General features: G+C 40.4%; 2 protein-coding genes across 2 annotated transcripts in view; both read left to right on the top strand.

Annotated features, from left to right (window-relative positions):
• Positions 1–20,460, top strand: part of Poteml2 (POTE ankyrin domain family member M like 2) — a 464,489-nt gene that overhangs the window by 179,396 nt on the left and 264,633 nt on the right.
• LOC148000433 (uncharacterized) lies at positions 16,706–19,014 on the top strand. The gene is made up of 3 exons (XM_087589509.1): positions 16,706–16,921; positions 17,649–17,822; positions 18,785–19,014. Exons 1-3 carry the CDS (start codon positions 16,778–16,780, stop codon positions 18,947–18,949), a joined length of 483 nt encoding a protein of 160 aa, XP_087445635.1. The 5' UTR covers positions 16,706–16,777; the 3' UTR covers positions 18,950–19,014.

The raw sequence follows: 20,460 nt of genomic DNA on the forward strand, positions 1-20,460 counted from the left end.
ATTCAAGGCCCATACCTAAACATAGTAAAAGCCATATACAGCAAACCAGTTGCTAACATTAAACTAAATGGAGAGAAACTTGAAGCAATCCCACTAAAATCAGGGACTAGACAAGGCTGCCCACTCTCTCCCTACTTATTCAATATAGTTCTTGAAGTGCTAGCCAGAGCAATCAGACAACAAAAGGAGATCAAGGGGATACAGATCGGAAAAGAAGAGGTCAAAATATCACTATTTGCAGACGACATGATAGTATATTTAAGTGATCCCAAAAGTTCCACCAGAGAACTACTAAAGCAGATAAACAACTTCAGCAAAGTGGCTGGGTATAAAATTAACTCAAATAAATCAGTTGCCTTCCTCTATACAAAAGAGAAACAAGCCGAGAAAGAAATTAGGGAAACGACACCCTTCATAATAGACCCAAATAATATAAAGTACCTCGGTGTGACTTTAACCAAGCAAGTAAAAGATCTGTACAATAAGAACTTCAAGACACTGAGGAAAGAAATTGAAGAAGACCTCAGAAGATGGAAAGATCTCCCATGCTCATGGATTGGCAGGATTAATATAGTAAAAATGGCCATTTTACCAAAAGCAATCTACAGATTCAATGCAATCCCCATCAAAATACCAATCCAATTCTTCAAAGAGTTAGACAGAACAATTTGCAAATTCATCTGGAATAACAAAAAACCCAGGATAGCTAAAGCTATCCTCAACAATAAGAGGACTTCAGGGGGAATCACTATCCCTGAACTCAAGCAGTATTACAGAGCAATAGTGATAAAAACTGCATGGTATTGGTACAGAGACAGACAGATAGACCAATGGAATAGAATTGAAGACCCAGAAATGAACCCACACACCTATGGTCACTTGATTTTTGACAAAGGAGCCAAAACCATCCAATGGAAAAAAGATAGCATTTTCAGCAAATGGTGCTGGTTCAACTGGAGGTCAACATGTAGAAGAATGCAGATCGATCCATGCTTATCACCCTGTACAAAGCTTAAGTCCAAGTGGATCAAGGACCTCCACATCAAACCAGACACACTCAAACTAATAGAAGAAAAACTAGGGAAGCATCTGGAACACATGGGCACTGGAAAAAATTTCCTGAACAAAACACCAATGGCTTATGCTCTAAGATCAAGAATCGACAAATGGGATCTCCTAAAACTGCAAAGCTTCTGTAAGGCAAAGGACACTGTGGTTAGGACAAAACGGCAACCAACAGATTGGGAAAAGATCTTTACCAATCCTACAACAGATAGAGGCCTTATATCCAAAATATACAAAGAACTCAAGAAGTTAGACCGCAGGGAAACAAATAACCCTATTAAAAAATGGGGTTCAGAGCTAAACAAAGAATTCACAGCTGAGGAATGCCGAATGGCTGAGAAACACCTAAAGAAATGTTCAACATCTTTAGTCATAAGGGAAATGCAAATCAAAACAACCCTGAGATTTCACCTCACACCAGTGCGATTGGCTAAGATCAAAAACTCAGGTGACATCAGATGCTGGCGAGGATGTGGAGAAAGAGGAACACTCCTCCATTGTTGGTGGGATTGCAGACTGGTAAAACCATTCTGGAAATCAGTGTGGAGGTTCCTCAGAAAATTGGACATTGAACTGCCTGAGGATCCAGCCATACCTCTCTTGGGCATATACCCAAAAGATGCCTCAACATATAAAAGAGACACGTGCTCCACTATGTTCATCGCAGCCTTATTTATAATAGCCAGAAACTGGAAAGAACCCAGATGCCCTTCAACAGAGGAATGGATACAGAAAATGTGGTACATCTACACAATGGAATATTACTCAGCTATCAAAAACAACGAGTTTATGAAATTCGTAGGCAAATGGAAACTGGAAAATATCATCCTGAGTGAGCTAACCCACTCACAGAAAGACATACATGGTATGCACTCATTGATAAGTGGCTATTAGCCCAAATGCTTGAATTACCCTTGATCCCTAGAACAAAGGAAACTCAAGACGGATGATCAAAATGTGAATGCTTCACTCCTTCTTTAAATGAGGAAAAAGAATACCCTTGGCAGGGAAGGGAGAGGCAAAGATTAAAACAGAGACTGAAGGAACACCCATTCAGAGCCTGCCCCACAGGTGGCCCATACATATACAGCCACCCAATTAGACAAGATGGATGAAGCAAAGAAGTGCAGACTGACAGGAGCCGGATGTAGATCTCTCCTGAGAGACACAGGCAGAATACAGCAAATACAGAGGCGAATGCCAGCAGCAAACCACTGAACTGAGAATAGGTCCCCCGTTGAAGCAATCAGAGAAAGAACTGGAAGAGCTTGAACGTGCTCGAGACCCCAAAAGTACAACAATGTCAAGGAACCAGAGCTTCCAGGGACTAAGCCACTACCTAAAGACTATACATGGACTGACCCTGGACTCTGTCCCCATAGGTAGCAATGAATATCCTAGTAAGAGCACCAGTGGAAGGGGAAGCCCTGGGTCCTGCTAAGACTGAACCCCCAGTGAACTAGACTATGTGGGGAGGGTGGCAATGGGGGGAGGTTTGGGAGGGGAACACCCATAAGGAAGGGGAGGGGGGAGGGTGATGTTTGTCCGGAAACCGGGAAAGGGAATAACACTTGAAATGTATATAAGAAATACTCAAGTTAATAAAAAAAAAAAAGAAAAATTAAAAAAAAAAAAGAAAAAAATAAAAAAGAAAGAAAAAAACATTCAATATCCTTAGCATCAAGGAAATGCAAATAAAAACTACTTTGAAATTTCAAAAAAAAAAAAAGAAAGAAACACAGATGTTTAAACAATATGCACATAGAATTAATATTTAATTAATGAATTCTAGTGACAGGTTTACAACGTGCCTCAATGGTTTACATTCCTTTCTTTTATTCAGTATTTTTTCCTCCATCTTTATTAACTTGGGTATTTCTTATTTAAATTTCAACTGTTATTCCCTTTGCCGGTTTCTGGGCCAAATCCCCCAACCACTCCCCTTCCCCTACTATATGGGTGTTACCCTCCCCATCTTCCCCTGTTACTGCCCTCCCCCCAATAATCACGTTCACTGGGGGTTCAGTCATGGCAGGACCAAGGGCTTCCCCTTCCACTGGTGCTCTTACTAGGCTATTCATTGCTACCTATGCAGTTGGAGCCCAGAATCAGTCCATGTATAGTCTTTGGGTAGTGGCTTAGTCCCTGGAAGCTCTGGTTGGTTGGCATTGTTGTTCATATGGCGTCTCATCCCCTTCAATCTCTTTCAGTCCTTTCTCTGATTCCTTCAACGGGGGTCCTGTTCTCAGTTCAGTGGTTTGCTGTTCGTGTTCGCCAATGTATTTGCCTTATTCTGGCTGTGTCTCTCAGGAAAGATCTATATCTGGTTCCTGTCAGCCTGCACTTCTTTGCTTCATCCATCTTATCTAGTTTGGTGGCTGTATATTTACGGGCCACATGTGGGGCAGGCTCTGAATGGGTGTTCCTTCAGCCTCTGTTCTAAACTTTGCATCCCTATTCCCTCCCAAGGGTATTCTTGTTCCCCTTTTAACGAAGGAGTGAAGCAATCACATTTTGGTCATCCCTCTTGAATTTCATGTGTTCTATGCATCTAGGGTAATTCGAGCATTTGGGCTAATATCTACTTATCAATGAGTGCATACATACCATGTGTGTTTTTCTGTGATTGGGTTACCTCACTCAGGATATTTTCCAGTTCCATCCACTTGCCTTTGAATTTCATAAAGTCATTGTTTTTTGATAGCTGAGTAGTCTACATGTTTACGTGAAGGCTGTTAGTTTAAGACTGACTGCCATGCAGCTAAGATCAGGGTCTTAAAGCCCACACCCACAGTGACATGCCTATTCCAACAGGGTCACAACTTCTAATACTGCTACTTCCTCGGCTTCACACATACAAACCATCAGACCCAGGATACAGTTCAATATAATAAAGACAAGATAAGAATGGTACACAGCAAATATCATTCTAAAATATTTATGCCAAGCATTCACACTAAATCAGAAATCAGAAATGTGAAAAGTATATTTGATCTTCCCCTGTTCAATAAAATCATTGAAGTCTTAGCTAGAATAACAGCACAAGTGAATGAGATAGATGTACACCCTTGAAAGAATGAAGCCAATGTCACTTTATTTAGGCCTGGGTGGTTGATATACACAAAAGACTCTAAAGCCTCCACCAAAATTCCCCTGCAGCTATTCAATTGTTCAGCATTGTATTAGAGGAAAAGCAATGCATAAAACCAAGTTAGTTTCCTAAATCCAAATACCCAGCACACTCTGCAAATAAGCAAACTAACAGATTCTCACAGACATTATAGATTAAATATAACCAAGGAATTGAATGACTTGTACAGTAAAAACTCTAAACTTAATGTAAATTAACAGAAGAAGATACAGTAATATGGAAAAGCCCCACGCTCCTAGGTCAGAAGGATTAATATGGTGGAGTTGGATGTGATGGTTTATATTTCCTTGGCTCAGGGGTGGCACTATTAGAAGCGTGGTCCTGTTGGAGTAGGAGTGGCCCTGTTGGAGTAGGTGTGCGACTGTGTGTAAGGGGTTTAACACACTCATCCTAGCTGCCTAGAAGGCCGTATTCTGCAGGACCATCCAGATGAAGATCTACAGCTCTCAGATCCTCCTTCACCATGTCTGATTGGTGGCTGCAGTGATCCTGCTGTGATGATAACAGGTCTGAACCTCTGAGGCTGTAAACCAGCCCTAATGAAATGGTTTCCTTTTAAGAGTTGCATTGGCCATGGTGTCTGTTCACACAACTAAAGTCCTACGTAAGACAGTGGCCATAACACAAAAATTCATCTAGATAGTCTGTGCAATCCCCTAAGAATACCAACACGATTCTTTAATGACATTTAGAAATCCATCATTAATTTAATAGGTCAATATAAAGGAGCCATGTAGGTCAGCACAGTCATCAACATTAGCGCAGCTTGAGCCCTCACCGACACAGATTTGGAGTTAATACACCATAGAGGTAAAGCAATAATGAAATCTGCAACAGTATTCAAAGGCTCATAGGTTGGGAAACGTAATTAAGCATCTGTCCATAATTTTGTACACAGACAGCCATGAGTCATTGAACACCCCTGTCTGGGTTCAGGTAAAGCAGATGTCTACCCTTCAAGAGACTAGAGGCTCCAGGAAGCTTATACATATGGTGGAGTTGCTGGGCTGGGGATATCCTTGTGGAGGAGACAAGGGGTAGGGGGAGGAGGTATGCAATATTTAGATGTGGAACTGTCAGGGGGTGGATTGGGAGGGGAATGAAATCTGAAGTGTAAAAGTAAATAAATAAAAAATGGCTATCTTGCTGATAGCAATCTACTGATTCAATACAATCTATCAAAATTCCAATTCAATCCTTCATAGAGTCAGAAAGATGAATTTGGAAATTCACTTGGAATAACAACAAAAAAAAACAAGGATAGAGAAAACTATCCTCAACATAAAGAAATAATAACAATAAAAGATAGAATCACCATCCTTGACCTCAAGCTGTATTACAGAGCAATAGTTTTAAAAACTGTATGGTATTAAAAACAGAGACAAGCAGGTAGATCAATGTAATAGAATTGAAGACACCGAAATGAACAAATACTCCTATGGTCCCTTGATGTTTGACAAAGGAAATATAACCATACAGTAGAAAAAAGATAGCTTTTTCAATAATTGTTGCTGGATCAACTGGAAGTTCGCACCCAGAAGAATGCATATTGATCTTCTTCCCTAGTGCAAAGCTCAAGGGCAAGTGGATCAAGGACATCCACATAAAAAGAAAACACTCAAAGCCAGAGGGGAAACTGTGGAGAAAAGCCTCGAACGTAGGGACTCTGCGGAAATTTTCCTGAAAAGAAACACCAATGGCTTCTGCTCAAGGACTTTCAAATGGGACCTCATAATATTGCAAAGCTTCTCTAAGGCAAAGGATACTGTCTTTAGGACAACACGGCAACCAAGAGATTGGGAAAAGGTCTTTACCAATCCTACATTCAATAGAGGTCTAATATCCAATATGTACTAAGAACTCAAGAACTTAGACTCCAGAGAGCCAAATAATCCTATTAGAGAAATGGATATAGAACTAAACAGAGAAATCTCAGCTGAGGAATATCGAACAACTGAAAAGTACCTGTAGAAATGTTCTTCAACAATCTTAGTCATTAGGGGAATGCAAATCAAAACAATGCTGAGATTCTACTTCACACCCCTCAGAGTGGCTAGGAACAAAACTCAGGTGACCACAGATTCTGACAAGAATGTGGAGAAAGCAGAACACTCCTCCACTGTTACTTGGATAGCGAGCTGGTACAACTGCTCTGGTAATCAGCTGGGGGTTTCCTCAGAAAATTGGACATAGTACTACCTGAGGACCCAGGTATACCCATTTCTGGGCATAGAGCCAATAGATGCTCCAACATATAACAGACAAACATGCTCCAGTAAGTCCATGGCAGCCTTATTTTTAATAGCTAGAAGCTGGAAAGAACCCAGAAGTCCATCAACAAAAGAATGGATACAGAGAATGTGGTACAATTACACAAACGCAGTACTACTCAGCTATTAAAAAGCAATGACTTCATGAAATTCATAGGCAAAAGGATGGAACTAGAAAATATCATCTTGAGTGAGGTGACCCCAGAAAATAACACAGATGGTGTGCACTCACTGATAAGTGAATAGTAGCCCTGAAGCTCAGATGAGCCAAGGTGCAATCCACAGATCACATAAAGCTCAAGAAGAAGGACAACCAAAATGTCTATGTGTCAGTATTTCTTAGAAGGGGGAACAAAAATATTTATAGCAGGAAATATGAAGCCAAAATTTGGAGAAGAGATTGAAGGAAAGTATATATTAATTAACTAATTAATTAAAAAATAAAAATTAAAAATAAATCCATGGTATATGGGGAATTGACAGCACGTTAACAAATTATACTGATGAATAGAGACAGCTTCATGGAGAAGACAGAAACTTGGTCCATTACACAGAACAAGCACAAAAGTCAATGCCACATGCATCATGGAACAAAACATAAGACTTCATACCACAGATGTGGCAGATGAGAAAATAGGAAATATGTTTGACTTCGCTGTGCAGAATGGTACTTCCTGAACATTACTCCTATAGCACAGAGAATAAAAACATCCATTCATAAATCATACCTCCTGAAATTTAAAACATGGCATAAATCAATGATCATCATCATTTAGCTGAAAATGATGCCTCTACCATTCGTAAAAATCTTAATAGATTCCTATAAAAATAAGTATATTTACTCTATAAACACAAGAAAAGCCTTATCTATTAAGCTTCACACCTACCAAGTAGCATTCATGATACATAAAGTAGTCTGCATGATTTCAGAACAGAAATGCAAACATGGTTATCCCAAAGCTACAAATACTGCAAAGTAAACCAGTTACTGGCTCGTAAGATGTTCTGGTACAGTAGTGGAACACATATTATGGAAATAATTCTCTTTCCTGATTCTATTTCAGACACACTCTATGTGATGGAAGCCAGGCCTGAAACTGCTAAAGCAGCCAAAACCCTAAGAGTAGGTATGTCCTGAGCCAAGAGGAAAACTCAGTACTCTTATCCGTATCAATGAAATGACTGTCATAGCTATAGATCTGTGTTTGGAACCCTCATTAGAAAAGCATCATCTTCTTGTAGGCTATAGACACTAACACAGAGACCCCAACCTGGAAAGTGTACAGAGAAGGTGGTAACTCCATTTTAAATGGTATGACTCCTTTACATCTCTCCCTCAAGACTTCATTATCTCTATAGCAAATAAACGTAGAGATTCTAAGAGATTGGGGTGATAGATTACTGTAGTGAGTGACTTACCGACATAATACCAAGTCCCTAGTAAAAGAGAAGAAAAAACAACATGGAATCTGAGAAGTAATACTAAGAAGTCAATAGGATTCAAACAAGGAATTGCTGAGTGGATGAAGGTAGAGGTCAGTACTTTCCCTTTCGTGCATTCAGAGGACCTGTGGGAGCATCACCTAAGGACGGAACAATGGCACCAGCCACCCTGTGTTTCCCTTCAGTATTTAGGTATTTTAGTAATTTCTGCAATTTAATGAGTATAAATATCCTCCACTTGGGAAGACAGATGTGATGTTTGGATTCCACTGAGCATGGATGTTTGTTAAAATTTATTCTCAGTCTAATAGGTCAGGTCTGCACCTGAAGGGTGCACTGTGCACTCACTGATTTTGGTGAACAGGATTTTATGTGTGAAAAGAACAAATACTTCTCACGCATTTACCAGATGATGCAATCCAGGAGATTGGAACCTTGATCAAGGAGAATCCATGTCTCTGTGACTGCAGTGTCCTGGAGGTGACTCATTTGTCCTTCTTTGCCATCGGGCAGGCAGCAGGCCAATACCATGACAGTAGATGTATCCATGTCCAAGGTGATCCTTAGTGAAGCTCAGTTTTTTTCAGAGATAAAGTGACGTCACGAACAGCAGATGACGTTTGCAGACATGACAATTTATGGAGTCTGGTCTGCGTACGCTGTAAAGTTGTAAAAGAAAGCCAGCACAGCACTGTTAGTAAAACAGTCCAAGGAGAGCAGTGGGCCTCTGATTTGTGAGGGTTTATCATGAGATTGCTAAGTAGGACTCCCTCTTGTCAAGGACTCTGCTGCTAGTCCTAGTGACTCATCCTATGAGTGTTGACCTAAACTGTTTGCCTTTTAATTAAGAGTTTCCCATTAAGAATATCCTTGTAAGAGCACCAGTGGAAGGGGAAGCCCTGGATCCTGCTAAGACTGAACCCCCAGTGAACTAGATTGTTGTGGGGAGGGCGGCAATGGGGGGAGGATGGGGAGGGGAACACCCATAAAGAAGGGGAGGGGCAGGGATTAGGGGGATGTTTTCCTGGAAACCAGGAAAGGGAATAACATTCGAAATGTATATAAGAAATACTCAAGTTAATTAAAAAAAAGTTTCCCATTAAAATGTTCTAAGTGAAAGCCACAAGTTTCTATACTCTTTATTACATCAGTAGCTTTTTAGTGTATTTTTCAAGTGAAAACCAGTCTTCAACTGGTACCCTTTAAAACTTCAAGAGCTCCTTCCAGTACCTGATGGAATTAGGATGCCCCATTCTGTGTGGGGTGTTTTCAGCAAAGGCCCCTGTATTGGACTCATGACTGCTAGCATTTGTTCCATCCGGAAGACCTAGTTTTACAGGAATGCCCCCAAAATTCACTCTTCCATCCTCTCTGACTCTGCTCAACAGCAGCACTGGAGCCTTGGAGGCTAGGATGCTGGTTGATTTTAAGCAACTCTACAAAATGTGGATATAATCTGGGAAAAGTGAATCACAGTAGAGGTATCTTCTCCATCACATTGTCCTGAGGGCAAGTCTGAAGCTCATTTTTTTGTGATTGATGTATAATTGCCCTGCTAAGTGTAAAAGACAAAAGAGAGAACCCCAAATGGTCCAGCATGATGAATGGGTAAACAGAGTTTATCATATTGATACAATGGACTAGTCTCTAGAGATGGACAGAGGCATTGACAGTATCTTATGATAAAAGAAGCTATTATTTAATGACCAAGAAAGGGGATATTTCTATATTAGATGACTTCATTTTTGTTAAATACGCAAAATGACCTGGTTGGTGGGGGCATAGAAATTTATCCCAGCACTCAGGAAGCAGAGGCATGTAGATTTTCACGAGTTTGGGGCCAGCCTAGTCTACAGAGGTAGATTCAGGAGAGCCAGAGCTACACACACTCAAACACACACACACACACACACACACACACACACACACACACACACACACACACAGACAGAGAGAGAGAGAGAGAGAGAGAGGGAGAGAGAGAGGGAGAGAGAGAGAGAGAGAGAGAAAGGGGGTGGGCAGAGACAAACTTTCTTGAAAATCAACCAATCACTCACACAAGGAATCACTTAAACAAACAAAAACCTCAAAAAACCAGACACCAAAAAACCAATCAATCTATCAAACAATGTCAGAAGCAACAGCAGCAGCAGCAGCAGCAGCAACAACAACAACGACAACAACAACGACGACAACATCTACACCAAAAACCAACCGAATGAGACCAAATGTTAGATTGGATTGCAGCCAGTTTACTCCTTAACTCAAAGCATCCATGAAACCCAGGCACATCATGGGCTATGGTGTGCTCTACACATCCTGATCTTAAGTTCCTATACTTAAAGTAACACTTCTGTCATTAAAGAGGGATAGGCTGAGCTGGTGCCTAACAAGTTGATAGGGGGTAGGATCTGGAGGAATAAAGAGTACCTTCTAATGGCCACAGAGTTTTCTCAAATTTAAAATATTTTTAAAACCAATAGTATAAGGGATGCATAATTTAATGACATAGTAAGAATGCACTCCTAGATTATATACTTGAAAAAGATGAATTTGCTGCATAAGTGTATTACATACCTGTAAACATGTTATTATTGAAAGATAATGCTTCTTTCACATGTATGAATGTTTTGCCTACGTGTCTGTGTGTGCACTATATGTATGTCTGGGCCTGTGAAGATATGAGAGTTCTAGATCGCCTATAATTAGATTTGAAGATGCCTTTGAGCTTCTTTGTAGGTGTTACTGTAGGTTTCAGGGTTTGAAGCTGACTGATGTTGAGGATTACCTTTGCCCTCCAGTAGCAGACAGGTTACCTTCCAGTATTATGAACTCTGGTTAGTAGTGTGAAGAGTCTAGTTAGACCCCGGCTCAACCTATCCCTACCCCCCTGTGATGACAGAAATGTTATCTTCAGAAGTCAGTCCTGAACATCAGATTGTGTAGAGCAACCAATAGTCTTGGCACTGGCTTGTGATGGTCAAGGTTTTCTATAGGACCCTTTGGGTAATGACTCAACAGGTTGTCACCCATTCCTGTTGCTGGATTTGTAACTTGGTGGCACAAGATGTCTAGGTGGAGCCTCGTGTCATGTTAGTTTTTGGCTCCATATGTATTCCATACATATAGGAAGCTAATAGAGTAGCAGATTTCCATTTAATTTTTTCAAAGGGACTTTAGTGTTTGTTGTCCCTCCCCTTATTTCCTACTTTACCTAGGCTTGCATGCCAGGGCTGTGGGTGCCTGGTTAAGAAAAAGAAACTGACCCTCTTCCTTATCAAGTATGAATCTGTATGCCCATTCCAACATGCAGCCAGCAGGTGACCAGGATACACTGGAGAGAGTGATCAACTCCAGTCAACATCATGTTGATGAATATGAAAGGAGGGTAATGGGGCTTGAAAAATGCGAGGGAGGTAGAAGTGTGTACCCTTTGCCTCTACCCATTTCTCCCGGTTCCCTCTCATTAACCCCTCCTATTCTAGCTTTTATCTCTTCCCAACACTATACACTCCTTCCTCTTCCTGGGGCGATATTCTTCTGCTCCCTAGTTCCCTAGTAGATAGTCAGGAATCCTGTGTGGTTATCCAGATTGTAGTTCTCATATCAGATACTTAAAACCTAACATCCTTAACAGCAGACACATGAAATGTTTGTTGTTTTGGGTCTGGGTTTGCCAAATCAGGATGATTTTTTTAGGTCCATCAGGCCAGTCTTAGGGTTACAGATTGCAATGGCTGCCCTAACTGCCCTCAGTACTCCCTTTGAAGGCCATGCAAATAGATCTACTTCAGCGTCAACATTGACAGAGCTTTGAACAAGCACTGAGGGGGCTGGGCTCCTAACAGTGGAGTCTGAGGGGGGCACACATGGAGCATAAGCATAGGGTACAGTCCGTAAGCCAGCTCCATTGTGAGCTCAGAGCATGTCACTATGGTGGTGCCAGTGCAGCTGTGTTACTAGGTGATGAAGTATAGTTCAGTTAACCCTGAACGAGCAGGTCTTGCCTACACTTCTTTGGCAAGAATTGGTGATTTTAGCAAACTCTTATCGTATAATTTGGGAGGTGGAGATTAGCTAAATGGGAGGGAAGAGAGGGTAAGAAGGTCCTGGGCGGCCCTAGCGCTCCATAATGGAGGAAGATTTTGAATATGATGCTCTGGCATTGAAGTTCCCCAGAAGGGGACGCTGGTACACCCGTCTGTGGCGCTCCTGTCCTGGTTTTGGATGCCTGCGTCAAAAGAAAACGACGAAATTTCCCCTCTATCTGATCGGGTATGATCCCGTGGGTCGATTACAAACAGCGGCCTGTGTTGGGGACGTGGAGAAAATTGAAAGTATGATCCATGAGTGTCATCATCATGTGGATGAATCTGATTGGAGGGGCAGGTAATGGGGCTTCAAATTGATGAGGGGAGTGAAAGGAGGAGGGTAGGAACTGCTAGGGACACTCAGGGCTAAGGAGGAAGACAAATCAACTTCCAGGGCTACAATCTGAGGGTAGAGAGTGGTCATACATAGGCTCATTTTCACTGGGGACCCCTGGGTTTTATACCTGCTAAATGCTCTTAGTCGTATGAGACCTCCACACTGTGGAACAGCAGCTCCTAGGCCTTAATGAAACTACATAGTTTTATTCTTATGTTAACCCTTACATTTTGTAAACATACAAAAAGACACACACACTCACACACATAAATACCGTTGTTTTGCCTCTGTGTATTTTCTGTGTACCATTGTGATAGAACCTGGTGCAGGATCCCCTGGAACTGCAGCTATAGACAGTTGTGAGCTGCCCTGTGTGTCTTAGCAATCAAACTGAGTTCTCTACTAAACAAAACTAGAGCTGTTATTGCCAAGACCCCTATCTAGATTTTCTTTCTTCTTTGTTGTTGTTGTTGTTTTCTGTTTTTTCATTTTTATTAGATAGTTCATACATTTACATTTCAATGTTATGTCCTGTCCTGCCTCTTCCATCCCACTTCCCACTCCCCCTGTTTCTATGACGACTTTCTTAATACATAATATGATGCAATATAATAATGTATAATATAATATAATGTATATGATACAATATAATAATATAGTATAAAATAATAATGGATCAAAGACATTTAGAACTGGAACTGTGACCATGCTCCCATGTAATCACCTTCTGTACTGTTGTTTTTACATCGATACACATGTGAAGGACAGAGATTGTCCTCATCTCACTTCCTGTGCCCCACACGTGTGGAGCTTAGGGTGTGGTGGTCAGAGACAATGTCGACTGCTAGTTATGTTGTACCACCATGGGGTTCTAAGGCCTGAGCTCAGGCAAGCAGGCCTCCCTGTGGGTTCCAGCCCATCGTCCCTCTGTTCTGGAGACTCCACTCAAGCAAGTCCATGGTGTGCTTTATTTACTGTCTTGGAGCACACTGATCCTCACACTTGTAGGCAAGTGAGCTTTGCGGATCCCCTTATCCCAAGATCAGCAGTCAGGTTTTCAGGACAAATGCTTTACCAGTTGAGTTTTAACAACTACCCCAGCCCCTCATTCCTTTTTCTCTGTGTGTGTGTGGGTTCTTACCATGAACCCCCTTGCTCATCGTCCCTCCTCCTCTTATATGAGGGTTCACCCCCACCCGTTTGCCCACTCCTTCCGGATTCCCTGCCTTAGCATTCCGTTCCACTGGGGCTAGAGCCTTGGCAGGACCACGAGCTTCTCCTCTTATTGGTGCCCAACAAGGCCATCCTCTGCTACATATGCAGTTGAAGCCAGGGGTCTTTCCATGTGAACTCTTTAGATGAACGGATATCTGGGTTCTCTCCAGCTCCTGGCTATTGTAAATAAGGCTGTTGTGAATGTAATGGAATATGTTTCTTTGTTTTATGTTGGAGCCCTTTTTGTGTATATGCACAGGAGTGTGTAAAGCTGGGTCCTCCAAACAGATTTCCAGAGTTGTCCCAGCTTGCTCTCCCACCTACAAAGGAGGAGTGTTCCTCCTTCTCCAAATCCTCGCCTACCTCTGTTGCCTGAGTTTTGATCTTAGCCATTCTGACTGGTGTGGCGTTGAATCACAGGGTGGTACTGATTTGCATTTTCTCTGATGACTAAAGATGTTGACCAGTCCTTTAGGTTCTTTTTGGCCATTTGATATTCCTCAATTGAGAATTCTTTGTTTAGCTCTGCTCCCCATTTTGTAATAGAGTAATTTGATTCTCTGGAGTCCAACTATTTGAATTCTATGTGTATATTGGTTGTAAGCCTTCTATCAGATGTAGGATTCATAAAAATCTTTTCCAATCTGTTAGTAGCCATTTTTTTCTAATGACAGTACTCTTTGCCTTACAGAAGCTTTGCAATTTGATGAGGTCCCATTTGTTGATTCTTGATCTTGGAGAATAAACTATTGCTGTTCTGTTCAGGAAATTTTCCCAAGTATTCCAGGCTCATGTATTCTAGGCTCTTCCCCATGTTTTCTTCTTTTAAGTTGAGAATATCTGGTTTTATGTGGAGATCCTTGATTTGCTTGGATTTTAACTGTGTACAGGGTGATAAGAAAGGTTTGATTTGCAGTCTACATGCTGAGTGCCAGTTGATTCAGCACCAGTTGTTGAAAAAGCTATCTTTTTCCCACTAGATGGTTTTAGTTCTTTTGTTAAAAATCAAGTGACCATAGGTAGGTGTATGGGTTCATTTCTGGGTCTCCTATTCTATTCCATTGATCTACTTGCCTATCGCTGTACCAGTATCATAACATTTTTATCACTATTGCTCTGTAATACAGCTTAAGGTTAGGGAGGGTGATTCCCCCAGAATTTTTTTTTCTTGTTGAGTATAGTTCTCAGGATCCTGTTTTTTTGTTAATGCAAGTGAATTTCCAAATCGCTCTTTCTACCTCCATGGGGAATGGAGTTAGAATTTTGATGGAGATTGCGTCGAATCAGTAGATTGCTTTTGGACAGATGGCCAATTTTATAATGTTAATCCTGCCAATCTGTGAGAATGGGAGATCTTTCCATCTTATGAGATCTTCTATTCTTTCTTCAGAGACTTGAAGTTCTTACCGAACAGGATTTTCACTTGCTTGGTTAGAGTCACACTGGGTTATTTTATTTTATTTGTGATTATTCTGAAGGTGTTGTTTCCCTAATTCCTTTCTTAGCCTATTCATCCTTTGAATAGAGAAAGGCTACTGATTTGTTTGAGTTAATTTTGTATCCAGCCACTTTGCTGAATTTGTTTAAGGGGGCATCCTTGACTACTCCCTGATTTTAGTGGTATTCCTTCAACTTTCTCTCAATTTAGTTTGATGTAGGCTATTGGTTTGCTGTATATTGCTTTTCCTATGTTTATAGTAAGCTTTGAATTCCTGATTTTTCCAAGACTTTTAAAGGTTAGCACCTCATTCTTATATCCTGTCTTTATGGTTGAAGGGGAATCGATGACACACCAGCATATTTTCCCTAGTTCACATGCTTCTTGATCATTTTGTTATTCTAAGATGTTAATTAGTCTTTAAGGTGGAGCTTCATATAAAGAATACAAGAATGAAGTTTAGTTTTAAAATATTCTTCTGTTCATTGAATATTTTCTTTAAAAACACTGAATTGTCCAATGGTAATTTTTCATTCTGTCAGTCCATTTATTCCCCACATGTAACTTAGATATCCCCTGTGTAGAATACACGTTCTAATATCTCTCAAGATCTTCCCATTTGTAAAACTTCATTTCTCTGCCCAGTCAAGCTTCCTTACATTCTATAAATTTAAATATAACATGAAATGAACATTACTCTTTGGAACCCTTCTTTCATTTTACTGAACCTCTATGAATCTCAAGCAAGGCAGCTATGCCACCATAGGTTATTACCTTGTAGCAATATTTACCTGATTTTGGTGTGAGTCCATGGGCACATTGATCAATATACGGCAAAGCATGAGGTCCTGGTTTCTATACCGAGTATAGAAGTGTTACATATGGGCATAAAAAATGAAATGTGAAAATAAAAATAAAAGAAAGTATTGAGGACTGAGGGCTTATATTTTGTTCACTGTTAAAAATGTACATAGATGCAAGTGACCGGTAAAATTGCCACTTACCTGTTGATTGTGACATATTTTGTTTAATGTAGGCCACAATGGGTTGCATGATAATTACCTTTAATTTTGTAAAGTGCTAAAAGTATTGCTAATTATAGTTGTAAAATAATAAAAAGGATAAATGACCTTCCATTCTTAGAGAGGGTAAAATGTGAATGAAAATGAAGGTAACCACAATAGATAAGATAGGAGGATTAAGAAATGTAAACTTCTTTTATATGAATTTTTTTATGTGTACTGCTGATAAAATCCTGTTTTTCTCTCACAGAATAGTTCTGTTTGTTATCACTAGGAAGAGAAATCATTACCATGATCAGGAAATGCTGAGCTCTCAGGAGCTGGAAATGCTTGTAGTGTTGTAGCAGATTTCTTCCCCATTCGAACTGAAACATCAGAGTAGCCCCTATTAAGATATGTTTAATGTTCATCCCTTGGATGGGGACATGGAGTCATGGAGCTCCTGAAAATACCGAGGAGTAACTAGTAAGTTCCAGATATTAGAGTATGATTTAAATTCAAGCTGAGATCAATTTGGGAACTTTTCTAGGATTCAGACAGGCTGCTTTGAGCAGCGAAGAAGGTCAGGATAGAACACCTGCCTTAAATAGGAAGAGTCATGTACCATATCCCTAGCACAGTAAATGAACATTCGAGTAGACCTCAATAAATAAGAACATTGTAGTTACTTTCTTCCATCAGATAGAAATCACCTTCATATTATGTAGTACTTACAGGTGATGATAGTCTTACTGGGAATTCAGAGATGTTGCTAAATGTGTTTTCAATTTGCAGGACATCGCTGCATTATGCGAGTGCCCACAACCATCCAGATGTAGTGACACTGTTATTAGAAAATAGGTCCAACATTAACATCCAGGATGATGAAGGCTGCACACCGTTGATTAAGGTAGCTATTGGCCATCTGTTTTGGTATGAAATGGATTAGAGGTGTCCTTGTTTGGTTTCTGTTGTTGTGAGAAAACACAGACCAAAACTTACTCAGGAGAGGAAAAAGTTATTTAGCTTACATTTATTCATCCCAGTTGATCCTCATGGGAAACCTGGTCAGGAAATCAAATCAGGAACTGGGGGGAAGAACTAAACTAGAGATCAGGGGAGAATGCAGCTTTCCATGGCTTTTACCCAGGTTTGGTCAGCTTTTTTTTATACAACTTTGAACTCAGGCATGCCCCTACCACAAGACCTTGGGCTTTCCTACTTCTGTCTAAATAAAAAAAAATAGTTCCACACAGTGCCCCAGAGGCCAGTCCAATTCCTCAAGTGAGGATCTTTCCAGGTGTATTAAGCATGTATCACATTGGCAAAAAGAACAAAATCTAAGCAAACAAGCAATCTCTGCATTGTGACAGCCAACCAGCACAGACCTGAGTGCTTAGGACATCTAGGTGGGTTGGTAGAACCCCTTAATTCTACCACTTGGAAAAAGATGTGGTGGGGAGATCATTAAATGAGTCAAGCCTGGAGTATTTAAGAAGACCTTGTGTCAAAATGGAGGGAAAATATGAATAACTAAAACTCTGTCTGATTTCAGAGAAACTATTCAGTGCCATTGTAGAAATGTCTCCCTTGGCTTCCTTGAAGTGAAGATGTATTTCTTTGTACAATTTCCACAGGCTGCGCAGCGGGACAACACACATTGTGTTTGTGTATTGCTCAGGCACAATGCTAATCCAAATTTGATGGATTACAGTGGGAATACAGCCTTTCACCATGCCATTTCCAGGGGCAGCATAGCAATTGTAAAGATGCTCCTGGAGTACAACGTAGATATTGAAGCCAAAACAGAGGTAAAGGTCATTCAACTTCATTCCCAATGCACTTCTAGCTACTTCTAGCTGGGACACTCAGACCTATTTTCTACATGCAGAACCTCAAGCATTCTCACTGAATGTGTTCAGAGGAACGCTTTTTCTCTTTAAATATGTGTGTGTGTGTGTGTGTGTGTGTGTGTGTATTTATAATTAGTGCCAAAAAACCCACAGAATAGCATATTTTGTCTCAGCGTTGACTTTAAGTTTGAAATTCAAGATTATAGGCTTTAGGATTACACACAGACACACACAGACACACACAGACACACACAGACACACACACACATACACACACACATCACATCACATCTACACCAACAAGAAAAAGAAATACATTTCAAGTTTAATGATTATAGAATATATAGAACTGGGTTGCTGCTAAGAAGGTATTGATGTGTGTTTGGCTCAGGGATGAGGGCAGACTGGGAAAGGAGAGAGGTGTCAGGCAAATTAGAAAATCTGATCATTGAGAAAATATACAAAACATTTTTATGATTTTCAAAAGTTTTGGTATTCATAGAAGATGCTATTGCCCTTGGGAGATAATTTTTAGTTTAGAAAAGAAATATATTTGGAGTGCAGATTGAGAAACTCTGCTCCAGATACCTCTTGAGCACACTCCTTCAACAGGGGCATACCAAACTTTATATTTTGGGGTTGTGTCCATGGAGGTCCTAGTCTTTGGAGCTAAGAAGATTGGAACCATTGAGTGTTTGGGGAAAATTCTGGAAGGGATTGGTGTTCATATGCAGTGTTGTGTAGACAAAAGATGTGTCAAAGGGAAGAAGAGAGCTGTGTGTGGAAAGCACAGCAGGTGTTGTAGGAAAAATGATGCCTTGTGACTCAGTACAGTGTGTGTTTATGTTCACAAAATCTGTGATGAACTTTCAGTTGAGAAACAAGTTGTTTTATAAAATGTAATATTGTTTTCTTTACAGTATGGCTTGACACCACTGCAACTTGCAACATATGAAAATCAGACTGAAATGATAAACTTCTTAGAATCAATGAGTGCAGATGCACAGGCCGTGCAAGTGTCAAACAGGTACAGTTTCTTCTCTTCTACAATCTTAGTGCTGTTCTTGATGGTGAGAATTGCTTAAGTCAGGAATATTAATATGATATTAAATGATTTGAAAAACTCAGAGAAATATTTAGAAAGCTTATTACACACGAAATATGAGCTAGAAAAGAGACTGTTCCAACACAACAAAAGAACAGCAGTACCAGGAGTGCTACATAGCTCAGTAGTTCAGTTCGTGAGTCATGAACCAAGACAAAGAATAAGCTAGATCAGCTGTTGGTCTACTTCAGTATTTTTTATTTTGACACAGTTTTTATAATTTCTGACCTTAAAAATGACAGTATAAGCCATATCTTTAGAATTATATGTTACATAATCACAGGTAATAAATAGTGTTTCCTAATGATCTGTTTGAAATGTCCAATGCAGTAGAAAACTACCTTTTGCTAGGAGGTGTTCGGTAAACTTTCATCCCGTAATTAACTAGCAATGTTGGTGATATTGCAGTCCAAGACATTTTTGTGTCACATTTCAGATGGAGCTTTTAATGTGGATATATAAATAGTTCATTTCCTTCCACATATTCTGGTATTTTAGAATTATAAATCTTCTCCTAGATTTTGTCAATGTTTAGCTCTAAAAAAATTGATCTTACAAAGCTATATTCCCTTCCATATGAAATAAAATTATTATGCTGAAATTCCCTGTTTAGTACACATGTTTACCTAATGTTTATGTTGAGCCATTATTTCCAGACAACCGATCTGTGCTTTAAGGTGAGCCTTTCTAGAGAGAGCTCACTCTCCTTTCAAAACTTAATGCTCTTTGAAATATTTAATTTTATTTTTTCTTATTCATTTTACATCAAACTCACTGACCCTGTCTCAGTCTCCCTATTCCACAGTCCTTTCCGGTTCCCCTTCCCCTTCACCTCCGAGCAGTCATGGATCCCCTATGTATCCCCAGACCCTGGCACTTCAAGTCTCTGCAAGGGTAGACACTTCCTCTCTCTCCAAGGTCAGACAAGGCAACTCAGCTAGAAGGAGGTATCCCATGTATAAGCAACAGCTTTTTGATAGGCCCCATCCCAGTTGACTGGGACCCATATGAAAACCTAGCTGCTCTTCTGCTACATATGAGTGGGAAGGTGTGAGTCCAGCCCGTGTATGTTCTGTGGTTGGTGGTTCAGTCTCTGAGAGCCCCAGGCGTCCAGGTTATTTCACTTTGTTGTTTGTCCTCTGGGGTTCTTATCTCCTTGCAGACCTGGAATCTTTCCTCCTAGTGTTCCCTAAGAGTCTACTGCCATACATCCCTGAGCAAGGCAAATATTCTCTTTAGAGTTTTTAAGAGGGAGGGAGGAGAGAGAGAGAGAGAGAGAGAGAGAGAGAGAGAGAGAGAGACAGAGACAGAGACAGAGACAGAGACAGAGAGAGACACAGAGAGAGAGACAGAGAGAGACAGAGAGAGAGACAGAGAGAGACAGAGAGTCAGAGAGAGAGAGAGAGAGAGAGAGAGAGAGAGAGAGATTGATTGACTGATTGTGTGTATGCATGCTTGAGCCTTTTAGTTTGTGTTCTATTTAAAAGCTAA

This window comes from Rattus norvegicus, chromosome 16 (assembly GCF_021556685.1).
Source record: "Rattus norvegicus strain SHRSP/BbbUtx chromosome 16, alternate assembly SHRSP_T2T, whole genome shotgun sequence".
Classification (NCBI taxonomy): domain Eukaryota; kingdom Metazoa; phylum Chordata; class Mammalia; order Rodentia; family Muridae; genus Rattus; species Rattus norvegicus.

Excerpts from the sequence above, each read along its gene's own strand:
- LOC148000433 (XM_087589509.1), top strand. The coding sequence starts at position 16,778 with ATGTTGCTAAATGTGTTTTCAATTTGCAGGACATCGCTGCATTATGCG. Across the intron at positions 16,922-17,648 it reads GCTGCACACCGTTGATTAAG|GCTGCGCAGCGGGACAACAC; the intron begins GTAGCTATTGGC and ends CAATTTCCACAG. Across the intron at positions 17,823-18,784 it reads ATATTGAAGCCAAAACAGAG|TATGGCTTGACACCACTGCA; the intron begins GTAAAGGTCATT and ends TTTTCTTTACAG.